Source organism: Macrobrachium nipponense, chromosome 12 (genome assembly GCF_015104395.2).
Source record: "Macrobrachium nipponense isolate FS-2020 chromosome 12, ASM1510439v2, whole genome shotgun sequence".
Lineage (NCBI taxonomy): Eukaryota > Metazoa > Arthropoda > Malacostraca > Decapoda > Palaemonidae > Macrobrachium > Macrobrachium nipponense.
In genome coordinates, this window is record NC_087205.1 from 51,421,550 (window position 1) to 51,435,400 (window position 13,851).

The 13,851-nt window shown below is 40.7% G+C and overlaps 1 protein-coding gene across 1 annotated transcript in view; it reads left to right on the forward strand.

Annotated features, from left to right (window-relative positions):
- The window catches only part of LOC135224527 (nucleolar protein 6-like), a 254,757-nt gene that overhangs the window by 42,047 nt on the left and 198,859 nt on the right, over positions 1–13,851 (forward strand). Inside the window, exon 3 of the mRNA XM_064263598.1 lies at positions 3,674–3,805. Coding sequence (XP_064119668.1) covers positions 3,674–3,805 — 132 coding nt within the window. The remainder of the gene's footprint in view (positions 1–3,673; positions 3,806–13,851) is intronic.

Consider the following 13,851-nt stretch of genomic DNA (forward strand, 5'->3'; position numbering starts at 1 on the left):
ATTGACGATGACACCGAGGGAGCTGTCAGCGAGGTACAAAGATCCTGTAAAAAGAGATGCCCTGCTAGGGTTAGTGCAGCAAATGTTGGAGAAGGAGGCCATCGAGAAAGTACAGGATCCGCACTCCCGGGGCTTTTACAATCGCCTCTTTTTAGTGCCGAAAGCCTCGGGAGGTTGGAGGCCGGTCCTGGACGTGAGTGCATTGAACCGCTTCGTGGAGAAGACAAAGTTCTCCATGGAGACTTCCAACTCGGTCCTTGCTGCTCTGCGTCCAGGAGATTGGATGGTCTCCCTCGACCTTCAGGACGCTTATTTTCACGTCCCCCTGCATCATTCATCGAGGAAATATCTTCAATTCATGGTGCAGGGAAGGATTTATCAATTCAGGGCTTAGTCCTTCGGCCTCTCGACGGCTCCTCAGGTGTTTACGGCGTTGATGAGGAACGCAGCAAGATGGCTACATCTGAAGGGTGTGAGAATATCGCTTTACTTGGATGACTGGCTCATAAGAGCACAGTCAAAACAACAGTGTTTGGAGGACTTGGAGATAACTCTGGAGCTAGTCAGATCTCTCGGATTGCTCGTGAACCTCGGGAAGTCTCAAACGATCCCCAGCCAGAACATTGTCTATCTGGGGATTCGGATGGATTCCCGGGGTTTTCGAGCATATCCAATCCAAGAAAGGATTACGAGAGGGTTGGAAAAGATCTCGGCCTTCCTAGAGAAAGAACGAAGTTCAGCGAGGGAATGGCTCAGTCTTCTGGGCACCCTTTCATTGCTAGAACAGTTCGTTTCTCTGGGGAGGCTTCACATGAGACCCTTGCAGTTCCATCTAAGGAGAAGTTGGAACAGAAAGACAGGAGAGCTGACGGATACCTTTCCTATAGAGGAAAGCATCAAGAACCACTTACGATGGTGGTTAGAACCTCTCTAGAAAGAACGAGGGGAAGGTGCCTTGTCCTCTGCAGAACCCTCACCTAGTGTTGTTCTCCGACGCCTCGGAAACGGGATGGGGAGCAACACTAGGGACGAAGGAAGTGTCAGGCAGCTGGACGGAAGAACAGAAAACCTGGCATATAAATGCGAAAGAGCTCATAGCCATTCATTTGGCCCTGAGACATTTCGAGAACGAAGTCAGAGGCGTGGTGGTCCAGGTCAACTCGGACAACACCACGGCTCTGGCATATATAAGAAAACAGGGGGGGACACACTCTTTCTCCCTTTACGAGATGGCAAGGGATCTATTGGTCTGGACGGAGGAACGAAAGATAGTGCTCCTGACGAGATTCGTTCAAGGAGGGAGAAATATAAGGGCAGACAGATTGAACAGAAAGAACCAGGTCCTTCCAACAGAATGGACCCTTCATTCAGAAGTCTGCCAGCGACTATGGTCTCTTTGGGGGAAGCCTCAAGTAGACCTGTTTGCAACGTTCCTCTCCAGAAGGATGGAGAACTTCTGCTCGTTGGGGGAGGATCCCAGAGCCCTGTCAGTCAATGCCATGCTCATGAATTGGACGGGCATAGATGCATATACTTTTCCCCCATTCAAGATACTGGGGGAGGTAATAAGGAAGTTCGTGTCCTCGGAAGGAATGAGGATGATGATGATCTCTCCCTATTGGCCTGCAAGAGAATGGTTCACAGAGGTACAGGAATGGACGGTGGACTTCCCCAGATCTCTTCCCGAAAGGACAGATCTGCTCAAACAACCCCACTTCGAGAGGTACCACAAAAACATCCACGCTCTCGCCCTGACTGCCTTTCGACTACCGAAAGACTGGTCAGAGCGAGAGGCTTTTCTCGCAAAGCTGCAAAAGCAATTGCAAGAGCAAGAAGGTCCTCGACCTTGCGGATATACCAATCGAAGTGGGAAGTTTTCTGTAGATGGTGCAAGGCGAAGAAGCTGTCCTCCTCCGATACCTCTGTGACCGAAATTGCTGATTTCCTTTTATATTTGCGGGAGGAATCTCAATTAGCAGTGTCAACTATTAAAGGTTATAAGAGCATGTTGTCTGCTGTGTTCAGGAGCAGGGGCCTGAACATAGAGAATGACAAAGATCTTCATGATTTAATTCGATCATTTGAGACAACTAAATCAAGAACTTCACTCACCCCTAGTTGGAACCTAGATGTGGTTCTTAGATATCTCACATCAGAGAAATTCGAGCCTCCTGATAAAGCGTCTTTCAGAGACGTCACAAGAAAATGCATTTTTCTGATAGCTCTCGCTACTGCAAAAAGAGTAAGTGAATTGCAAGCTCTAGACTCGAGAGTGGGCTTTAAGGGAGACTCGGCAGTATTATCTTTCAGACCTTTGTTTTTAGCGAAAAACGAAAATCCCTCAAGACCTTGGCCTAGAAGTTTTGAAGTAAAAGGGCTTTCTCAATTGGTGGGAAAGGAAATTGAAAGAGCATTATGCCCTGTTAGAGCATTGAAGTTTTACCTGCAAAAGAAGAAACAGTTGCAAGGTTGCAATCAGAGCCTCTGGTGTGCGGTTAAGGACCCGAAAAGACCAATGTCTAAGAATGCATTAGCCTTTTTTGTCAGAAATGTAATAACTGAAGCTCACATGAGGTGTAACAGTGATTCATTTACGACATTAAGGGTTAAAGCGCACGAGGTACGTGCAGTTGCTACATCGTTATAGTTCAATAAGAACATGTCGATGAAAAACATCTTAGCAGCCACGTATTGGAGGTGCAACTCGGTGTTTGCCTCACATTATTTAAAAGATGTAAGAGTAACGTACGAGAAATGCTTCTCTCTGGGTCCGTATGTATCAGCGGATACAGTGCTGGGTAAAGGAGATAAGACTGATCCTCAAATTTTTTTTTTTTATCCTTATATTTTGTATAGTTTGATTTCAAAATAGTTTGGTGTTGAGTTTTTAAGGTTGTTTGAAAGGTGTTTGGGGGATAACTCCTTTCAATCGTAAATACTAATCCACGGCTAGGATCGGGTGATCGGGATCAGTGTTGTACTCCTTTGTATGCCATTAGGCATAGGTATATTGTCATGTAAGTGGATAGGACTCCAGTGACAATTGCCATCAGGTTCTGTCGAGTAAGTGGATAAGACCCCATTGACAGTCCTCTCAAGAGTTCTCAGCCATAGGTCACACCCTCGCTGAAGCTTTTGAGGTGAAGCAGACTTCTAAGCAGTAGCTATGAAATCTTCCGTCAAAACAGGTAGGAACCAGGGTATTGTTAATTAACTTTTATTACCTACAACGTATGTTGTTTACCTGTCTAATCAGTAATTAGCGTGTCTTACCCTCCGCCAAAGGTGCCAATCAGCTAAGTATATATCTGACAGGGAAGTTGAATGTATGAAAATGATATTGTTATTGTACAATAAAGTTTCATACATACTTACCTGGCAGATATATACGATTAAATGGCCCACCCAGCCTCCCCTCAGGAGACAGGTGGAAGAGAAAATCTGGTTCAAGAACGGTAATGGTTCCTATTCCTGCCACCTAGCGGCAGGCCGGTAGATCACCTGACCTACCTGTAGTGTGTGCCGCGAAATTTGAATTTCTGTCGGGGACGATGGAGTCTATAGCTAAGTATATATCTGCCAGGTAAGTATGTATGAAACTTTATTGTACAATAACAATATCATTTTATTGTAAATTTTCATTTTTTATGAATAATTCATTTGGTTGTTGCAGGATGAAATGCCATCAAAAGCAGCAAAGATTGAAGATGAAGACAAAAGCCTGTATAAACTACCAACTGTAGATGAGCTTAATATGTTGAGGGAGACTCAAATGCTGTTCCATTCTAATCTTTTTAGAATGCAGGTTAGAATAAGAATGTTTTCTTTCTAATCACAAAAATATTTCACTACCATTAACTATTCATTTTATATAAGTAACTTATCAAGTAATTACATAGCTAAAGTTAGTTCCTACACAATATACAAACCCTCAGTCCTTTACATTAGGAATTAATTTCACCATAGGCTGGAATACGGCCATTAAATTCTTGAACAAGATGGTTAGGCAGTAACTACCATTTGGTAGGCAGGTAGGCCCGCCTGCAAACACTCCACTTTGCTTTCATCCGTCTTCCAATGAAGACATGTTTGTGAGCTCTTGATGACTAGCCGTTGATCACAATTTTCCCCGGTGGGATCTTTCTTTTATTACTTTGAATTAATATATATATATATATATATATATATATATATTATATATATATATATATATATATATATATATATATATATATATATATATATATATATATATATATATATATATAATTGTGTTTGGTGTTAATAATTAATTGACTAATAATTAATATACAAATCCACTTTTTGTGATAGCCTTGCAGCTGCCTTTCTACTTTATGTTAAAGGTCAGCAGCAAGGGTGTGCCTACACCTTTATTACATATTTTTGCCCTTTAATGTTAGGGCGAGACAGTGTATTCATTTGAAATTTACGCTGCGCTGTGGAAATCACAGAGGGGAACTTCGGAGGGTTTTCCTTTTGTTTTTCTTCCTGTATTTCTTCTTCTCTTTCATCCTTTGCTAGTTTATTGGACAAAGAGGGGTGGGCCTTTGTGGTATTGGTGTTTGATGGATCTCCTCTCATTTCTGAGGGCAGTGCTCTTGGATTTGAGAGGAGTATCCTTGTTTTTTCAATCACATTTTCTTTCTTTTACTGGCTAACAGTGGTGATACAGTGGTCCCCTCATATTTGGGGGGGGGGTGTACTAGACCCCCCCCCACGAATAGTTAGAATCCACAAATAGTTGGAACCCTATAAAAACACTGAAAACAGCCTATTTTGTTAGTTAAAACTCAAGGAACCCCCACTAAAGATTTTTGTACTTGGTTTTTTTAATAGTTTTTCACAAAAAGTGCATCTTATGATGAAATTGATAACAAAAACACAGGAATTTCTGGATATTTCTCTTGGAAAATACCGCAAATAGGCATATTTTCTGCGAATAAGGGGGGGGAATGTTCCCAAGAGAAATCCACAAATGTGTGAGTCCACAAATCCGGAGAATGCGAATGCGGAGGGTCCACTGTAGTTGATTACAGCAGTAGATAGTTGGATATTTCTTCGTGTTGGCTATCCTATCCTCGGAATTGTACCTGTAACTCGTAGCAGGCTGTGATATTAGTCCTCAAGTGTGTGTACTGTTCTTTAGCTGAAAATCATGTTGATTTGCTGCTTTTATCATGGAGTTTCGTCACTGAACAATGCCTTCATGGCTTCCCAGTGATTATTAACTGTACTTCTGCTGGTAAATGTGCCACATCCTGTTGAAGAAGTCTTGCAGAATTTGGAGTAGTCGTCGAGGAGGAAGAGGGCTTGTCAAGTGTCTTCATCTTCCTCTTTGTAATCATTATATTTTTCTTCAACCTCCTCCCCTTTGACTTTTAAGGCTCCCTGCCAAAGAAGGAGAAGGTAGTCTCCCCCACCAAGAAGTCTCGTCAAGGGACTTCTAAGGGTCTGCCTCCTCGAACTGAGAAAGCAGCTGGGTCTTCTGTTAGCGCGCCTGTTCCTTCAGGAGCAGGAATCGTCACGCTGTCCACAGGGTCTAGCGTATTGGGAGCCATAGAACCTCAAACTTCGGTTTGCGCTACTGCTGTCAGTCTTAAGAGGTTCTGCCCCTGAGATTAGTTCCGTGTTGGGCACTCGTTTGCAAGATTCCCCGAGTCCACATCAATCTATGGATTTGTGTGCATCGAGAGTTGATGATGCTGAGTCCGCTCACCATCATGTAGTGGAAAAAAGAAGTGAGTCACTCAGGAGAAGACACACCTTGCTGGTGATCGCTCTCGCAGTGATTGCTTGGGACCTTTTACACGCTGAGACCAGTAGGGGGTCCCCCATTCAGCCCTCTTGAGAGATTTTGGCCTCAACAAGGACTGCGACGTGTCGGAGGATGGTACCGACCTTCACCAGTGAGGTGCACGCTCAATTCCACCCAGACCATGTGACCAACCAGTCTCTGTGGCGGCAAACGTTTCTCCTGCTGCGCGAGAGTTTTGTAACCCTCCTCATGAAAGCGTTTCTCCTTAGCGAGAACACTCTCCTAGACTCGTGTCATGGCCATCACCGTAGGTTGTTGTCTGCTTGCAACTCGCTTCTCCTGCTAGTTCTGCTAGTAAGGCGAGTGAAAGCATCCAATCTTCCTCACTTATTCCCTCTATTTTCTATGGCTACACTGGGAGGGGCGAAGTGAATAGGAGGGATCCTGCAGAGTGCTCTCTGCAGGATTCTGCGTCGGGGGACTATGTTCCTGGAAGGTTCTTAGGGTCTTCCCACCGGATGTACGTCTACGTTGTTGAGGAAGGATGTTCTGTCAATTCTGTCAATGATGGAGAGACCTCTCACCATCTCGACATCTGGCGTTTAAATTCTTAGGATTCAAACACCTGGAGACTGTTCTCCCTGGTCCTTTCTGTCATTAGTTCCTCGTTGGACGAGTTGGTTACAGGCTTGCCTACCGACTCAGGAGTCCCGAGTTGGATATCCCGCTCTGCCAATGCGGAATGAGAGCAATTTATTTCTGGTGATTAGAAATTCATTTCTCTATATAATATGGTTCGGATCCCACAATAAGCTGTAAGTCCATTGTTAGGTAACCAATTGATTCCTAACTTTGCTAAGTAACCAGTTGGTTTCTAGCCTCGTAAAAATATCTAATCCTTCTGGCAATCCTTAGGAGAGCTGTTAACCCTTAAACGCCGGCGGCATTCGCGAATGAGCGGCTAAGCGGAAAAAAAGTTTTTTTTTAAAAATCACAGCACGCTTAATTTTCAAGATTAAGAGTTCATTTTTGGCTTCTTATTTGTCATTGCCTGAAGTTTAATATGCAACCATCAGAAATGAAAAAATATAATTATCATATATAAATATTGGAATATGACAGCGCAAAAAAATTTTTTCTTATATAATTGTATACAAATCACGCTGTGAGCAAAATGGTTAAAGCTAATGAGTTAATTATTTTTTCGTAGTATTGTACACTAAATTTTGATGAATTTGGTATATATCAAATTGTAAAATGATCAAAACAACACAGAGAAAAATATTATCACAATATGATGCATGAATTCATAACACGTGGACGTATATAAAGCCATTTTAAAAAATTCACCATAAATCGAAAGAGAAAAATATTATCACAATATGATGCATGAATTCATAACACGTGGACGTATATAAAGCCATTTTCAAAAATTCACCATAAATCGAAATATTGTTCTTGAGACTTCCCGTTTGTTGCAAAAGGAAGGTAATTGATTGAATATTAATAGACTGTCAGTGTTGTAGCTTACAATTGCAGTTTTCGACCATTTCGGTCGAGTTAAAGTTGACTGAAGGTCGCTTTTTTTCTATTATCATTATTTATATGAAAATATTTCAAAACTGATAAAAGCTACAACCATGGGTTGTTTATTGTTGTATTCTACATGAAATTGTACACATTTTCATATATAAAACTTTATGTATCGGCTAATTTAAAATGGTGCAAACATTACGACAATCGGACGAAAAAATTTCTGATTTTTTCAGAAGAGTTACTGTGTGGACGTAAGGAAAATGTTTTTTTTTCATAAATTCACCATAAATCGAAATATTGTGCTAGAGACATATAATTTGTAGCAAAATAAAGGTAAATGATTGAATATTACTAGAATGTAAGAGTTTTAGCTTACAATTGCGTTATTTTACCATTTCGGTCGAGTCAAAGTTGACCGAAGGTTGATATTTTGGCACTTATCGTTATTTATATGAAAATATTTCAAAACTGATAAAAGCTAGTTTTTTGTTGTATTCTAAATGAAATTGCGCACATTTTCGTATATAAAACTTTATTTAACGGCCAATATAAAACTGTGCAAACATTACAACAATCAGACGAAAAAATTTATGATTTTTTCGGCAGTTACCGCACGGACATAGGAAAATGTTTTTTTTCTAAAATTCACCATAAATCAAAATATTGTGCTAGAGACTTCCAATTTGTTGCAAAATAAAGGTAAATGATTGAGTATTACTAGAATGTAAGAGTTTTAGCTTACAATTGCAGTTTTTGACCATTTCGGTCTAGTCAAAGTTGACCGAAGGTTGAAATATTGGCACTTATTGTTATTTATATGAAAATATTTTAAAACTTTTAAAAGTTACAACCATGGGTTGTTTTCTGTTGTATTGTACATGAAATTGTGCACATTTCCATATATAAAACTTTATGTAATGGCTAATATAAAACTGTGCAAACATTACGACAATCGGACGAAAATTTCTGATTTTTTCGGAAGAGTTACAGTGTGGACGTAAGGAAAAAGATTTTCCATAAATTCACCATAAATCAAAATATTGTGCTAGAGACTTCCAATTTGTTGTAAAATGAAGGTAAATGATTGAATGTTACTAGAATATAAGAGTTTTAGCTTACAATTGCGTTTTTCGACCATTTCGGTTGAGTCAAATTTGACCGAAGGTTGAAATTTTGACACTTAATATTAGTTATATGAAAATATTTCAAAACTGATAAAAGCTACAACCACGAGTGGTTTTTTATTGTATTCTATATGAAATTGCGTACATTTTCATATATAAAACTTTTTAACGGCTAATATAAAATGGTGCAAAAATTATGTCAATGTGACTAAATAATTTCTGAGATGTGTCGCAGATGCTTTTTAGCGCGAGAAGAAAGAAATTCGTGCTTGCGCGCCTGGGTAATGATTGTAAACAAAACAACAGCTTGATCCGTGAACTCCCAGCATCCCCCAAGGTGCGTGATTCAAAAGTTTTTGCCTAGTAGGCCTATAACTATTTTTCCGCGAATTAAAACGAGGAAAAATTTTTTTTGCGTCTGTTTCGTACGTCGGTTTGGCACCCGAAAGACAATTTTTGTTGACGTTTAATACGTCCAATCGGTGTTAAAGGGTTAATCAGCTTAGTGGTCAGATTAAAGTAAGATATACTTAACTGTGGACAGATTCCAATTTGCAGTCCCCCTATGGGTTCTTGCCATTTGGGAGCCTTGTGTGCAAATTCTGTTGAATTGTACTCTCATTCCAGTCTCAAATGCTTGCATCTAGGACTAGTTTATATGCCTGATCCTCTTTGATTTCTACAGGAGTTGAGAAGGGGCCCCTCCTCAATGATCGTCTGACAAAATTTGAGGGGTTTTGCTGAGTGCTTAAATTCTTTGGAATTTCTAGCACTTTCCAAGTGTTGTGGTCTTCTGGAATCTGCAAACACTCGGGCGAGACAAGAATTCCCGATAATTGTTATTTCAATACCCAGGAATCTTGATGAATGCTAAAATTCCTTGGAATTTCTGGTATTCTAAGAGTGATTTGGTTTTCTGTGATTTCCAAACACTCGGGGAACGGGTATTCACGATAATTATTACAATAATTGGGAGTCTCACCAAGCGCCTGGATCCTTTGGTTTCACTGGTGCTCGCCATGTGCTCGGCTTCATCTTGTTGTCAAGAACTAGGACAAGACATGGCTTGCCCGATTGTCTTGCAAGAGTCGGGTTTTCTCGCTGAGCATGGGAATTCTTACGAATTCTAGCACTCACCGATCGCTCACTATCACGAGTGCTTGGATAATGAAAAGAGCCTTTACCAGTTCAGATGAGTTTGCTCTTCAGTTTAGTTTGGAGTTATGCAGAGCTTGGTACTGCATGCAACACGTAGGTGAATGGCCAAGCACTGTCCTCGTGTCCTGGACCTTAGGGTCTGAATACATAGGACAGCAGAGACAGAATCCCTCTTTATTCTTCTTGGAGCTTCAGCCTGGAATGAGAAAGTTAATTGGGAAGAAGTGATAGTTCTTTGATGATGATTACCACTAATAATTATGTAGTGGTGATCTACTCAGCTCACTTGACCCGGCTCGACCGGCCAGCTCTTCCGAGTCGAGTGTTCAGCTCTAACAAACAAACTCTCTGCTCTTGATCAGTGCCATGACATAGCACCCTCCCTTCCAATGTTGCAGCGAGTTTTCACTGAGGTCATCATCTTCATCTTTGTCGTCTGATGCCTCTTCACCTCCCTCTTCGAAGGTTTCCATGGCCCAAGAAGAGGAAGGTATTTTCTCCACCCCCTAAGAAGTCTCGCCTCAAGACTTCTAAGGGTCTGCATTCTTTCTCTTGGGAGGGAGCCATTGACTGTCTCTTCAGCTCTACTGTTCCTTCTGGAGTGGGAACCTGGATGCTATCCCCAAAATATAGTGTCTTGGGAGCCCCAGGAGTAAAAACTCAGGTTCGTTCTCCTGTCTCTGGTTCCAACGGCGCTGCTTGGGTACTTGTGTATAAGTCTCTGAATGTGCAACCTCCAAGGGGGTTTGTACATACACTGTCAGTGATAGGTAGTCTTCTCTCCATCATGACAGTGGCACAGGGGGAGAGAAGGGACCGAGCCACATTGGTGGCTTGTACCTACCTGTGAAAGCCAGGAATGGTTATTCGTCAGGTGCCAAGATCGATGTTGCTGTTCCTCGGGACAAGGCATCTGAAGGAGATAGGAGGAGGGGCTCTTCGTGAGGTTCAGTCACGGAGAAGACAGATACGTAGCAAGATGTAGCAACTTCTCGGCAGCTTTTATTGCATTTATCTGCTCAACCTTCACTTATGTTTGCACTAACGAAACTGTCGTAGGAAATGAATGCTTTGTTTGACAGAGTGAGAACACTGCAAGTTAAGAGAAGAGCAGGCAAGAACAGTCAATCAGCCTCATTGTTTTTTTCCCTCTACTTCTTAGGTTACACCAGGATGAACAAGTGAATAAGAGGAATTCTATGGAGTCTACTCCTCCGGAGTTTGAATCCGAGAGACTATGTTTTTGGTTGAATCTTAGCCTATAGACCTTGAATCTTAGGATCATACAGAATGTACATCAATCTGTTCAGGATGGATAGCACCGAGAAGTTTGAACGCCTCTCCAATGCTTCTGTTTTGGGAACAACCAGTTCGACTTGAACTAGTTGTCTTCAGTGTCTTGTTATCACTGTAGAAGTCTCCCTTCAGGACAGTTTCACCTTTGTTCTTTCATTAGAGAATGAAGGAGCTCTGCTTCCAGTCCTTATTCTTTCTTGATTTAAGAAGAATTAGGCTGGAGTGCGATTTACAGGAACTTATGAATATATGTTACTAGTATGTTCTCGCAACATACATCTAATATCAGTTGCACTGTCCGAGTGATAGGTGCATATCTGTAAGTTAATTCTTCTGGTATGTGACTGAGATGAATAGTACCTTCTCTTAATTAACTCGAAACTCAGGACAGCCTTTCAGGCCTCCCAAGAATTTCCAGTTTTGATTTTGAGATAACTAGTGGTATTGTTTGCCAACAACACCACAACATTTGTATTGTCACCAAAAAAGAGGGTTTCTTTTCCTCCCATTTCAGTTAAAATGAAGATGCTCGAGTGTACATATCTTTTTTGCACTCGGTGGTTCTAAGCCAAACGTGCTCCAATATGGAATGCACTACCAGGCAACTCAGTATAAGTTCATAGATCGTACACTGAAAAAATAAAATTTTGAAAATTTTACTTCATATAATGTAATGTTACATTACTTTACTCTTAATTTAAGTTTTGAACACATTAAAAATAGAAAAAATGTGAAAATTGGGACTATCTCGGTTGGCTGGAATGAATTATCCTGATTCCCTTTATTTCTTATTGGGATATTTGTTTCATATTTCGAACAAATCGTACTTTGAACAGCCTTCTGGAACAGATTAAGTTTGAACTCTGAGGTACTACTGTAGTCACTTCCCAATGTAACTACAGTGGTACCTCGACATACGAAAGGCTCAACTTACGAAAAACTCGAGATACGAAAGCAAATATGAAAAAATTTACAGCTCTACATATGAAAAGTTTTCAAGATACGAAAGGTTGTTGCTGTAAAGTCCCGAGATTCGCCCGGACCACCGAGAACAATTTTAAAACTACCGCGCCGCCAACTGAGTAAACTCGCCACCATCCTCCCGCTCTCCCATTGGTTCCTGATGCTAGTCACCCCATAAGGTCCTGCTCTCCTATTGGTCAGCATCTACCCCTTGTGCTTTAAGTATTCTCTTGGTAAAAGGATGCTGTAAATTGAAAAACTTATTCATGCAATACATTTAATAAAAAAAAACATTAGGTAAAGATAGAATAAAGAATAGAAATGAATGGTTATTATACTGTTTGGTAGTTTCAGTAGTTGAAGAGAGATAATGAAAATTTATGGCTTACTGTGCAAAGTGATTGCTTGGCGATCATTCGATACTTGTAAGTGCTGGATGTAAATAGAAGTTTGGAAGCTTTTTTTTGTTTGTTTATTATAGTTAATGGTTACTTAATAATTATTTGAAATGAGTACATGCAATACATTTAATAAAAAATTGTGAATTAGATATCATAAAATATAAAATAAATCAGACTGCCAACAAATACGTATTTTTTAGAATTCTTCTGTTTTATTATTACGTTACGTATACGTATGTTTCATTATAGCTGTCAGTAACTCGGTATCTCCATTAGGTAAAGATAGAATAAAGAATAGAAATGAATGGTTATTATACTGTTTAGTAGTTTCATTAGCTGAAGAGAGATACTAATGAAAATTTATGGCTTACTGTGTGCTAGGAAAAATGATTGCTTGGCGTTCATTCGATACTCGTAAGATGGGTAAGAGCTGAATGTAAACAATCGATTGGAAGGTTTTTTGTTTTTGTTTGTTTGTGTATTATAGTTAATGATTAATTAATAATTATTTGAAATGAGTACATACTGATTATTTATACATTTTATTGGCATATTCTAAGCTTTTAGCTTCTTAGGTTTAGATGTCAGAATCATAGACTAGGCTACAGTAGCAACCGCTAACATAGGCTAGGCTTATTGCTAAGAGACATAGTATGCTAAAGTCCTAATATATGCAGTAAAAATGGGGTTGAACATTACATGCAGTTGAATATTACTCAAGTATGTACAGTATTTTGCCTTTTTGGAGTCATATTTCTTCCGTCGGATCGGCGTCGTAACCCTAGAACATGTGTTTTAGGCCTGGAAGTATAATTTACTGGGGTGTTTTTGGAGGGCTTGGAATGGATTAGCCATTTTACATGTAAAATGCGGTTCAAGATATGAAAAACTCATGATACGAAGGCTGCCTCGGAACAGATTAATTTCGTATCTCGAGGTACTACTGTATATTATCACATAATAACCCCTTCTGTAAGGACCGGTTTGAGGAGACTGTTGTGATTAAAAACCCCTCGAGTAAATTCCTTCACGGGGCGAGGGGGTAAGGGATTCTGCCTTCAAGTTTGCGAAGGTCGGATCCTGACGGAACGCCTACAAAACTTTTGGCATTAACTGGCGTGGATATATCCACTTTCAAAAAAAATTTTACTGCTTGGGTGAGTCTGGGAGGGGTTCGTGATTTGGAGGGGGTTTGGATTCAAAGCAAATTGTGGGAGTTGTGGTGGTGAGTTGCCACCCAGTATGGTTTGGACCCAAGAGATGGTGATGGGATTTTCCCATTGCTATCTTGAGGGCAGAACCATCTCCAGGGATCAGCCCATCGGAATCCAGGGGGGGCTGGATTTTGGGATGGGACTCCTGGCTTTTGTCCGGAAGCTCACCAATATGTTTGGAGTGGGGAATCGGTCCCCATTAGTGGGGGCAGAACTCCCAGCAGGCAGATCGGCCTATACCTGTGCCACTGCAAGCATATTGGTACTATCCCGAAAGGGTAGGGTATGGGGTAGACCATGGGGAAGCAACTTCTATTTGTGCCATTGGTGGAGAATGTTGAACCCTGTCTGGTCCGCGATACGTTGTTAAGTCTTCCCAAGCA